Source organism: Cyphomyrmex costatus, unplaced genomic scaffold, assembly GCF_001594065.2.
Source record: "Cyphomyrmex costatus isolate MS0001 unplaced genomic scaffold, Ccosl1.0 C2023074, whole genome shotgun sequence".
Lineage (NCBI taxonomy): Eukaryota > Metazoa > Arthropoda > Insecta > Hymenoptera > Formicidae > Cyphomyrmex > Cyphomyrmex costatus.
Window position 1 is genome coordinate 1 of NW_017265534.1, and position 202 is coordinate 202.

General features: G+C 58.4%; 1 protein-coding gene across 1 annotated transcript; it reads left to right on the top strand.

Moving 5' to 3' along the window:
* Positions 1-6: 6 nt before the first annotated feature.
* Positions 7-150, top strand: LOC108771334 (uncharacterized ABC transporter ATP-binding protein SCO0742-like; the record flags this gene model as incomplete). The annotated part of the gene is made up of 1 exon (XM_018540197.1): positions 7-150. A coding segment is annotated over one exon (144 nt), but the record flags the coding sequence as incomplete, so codon positions are not given.
* Between the last annotated feature and the right edge of the window lie 52 nt (positions 151-202).

A 202-nucleotide genomic window follows, 5' to 3' on the forward strand; every position in this document is an offset into this window, starting at 1 on the left:
ACCACGATATTTGCCTTGATTGAAAGATTTTTTGACGTTGACGCCGGTACTGTTCGGCTCTTTGACGTAGACGTGCGCCAGCTACCGTTGGCTGAGCTGCGCTCGACGGTGGGGCTAGTCGAGCAGGACGCGCCGCTGATGCGCGGCAGCGTGCGATCAAACCTGATGTACGGCGCGGCGAATGCTTCACCGGAGCAGTTAG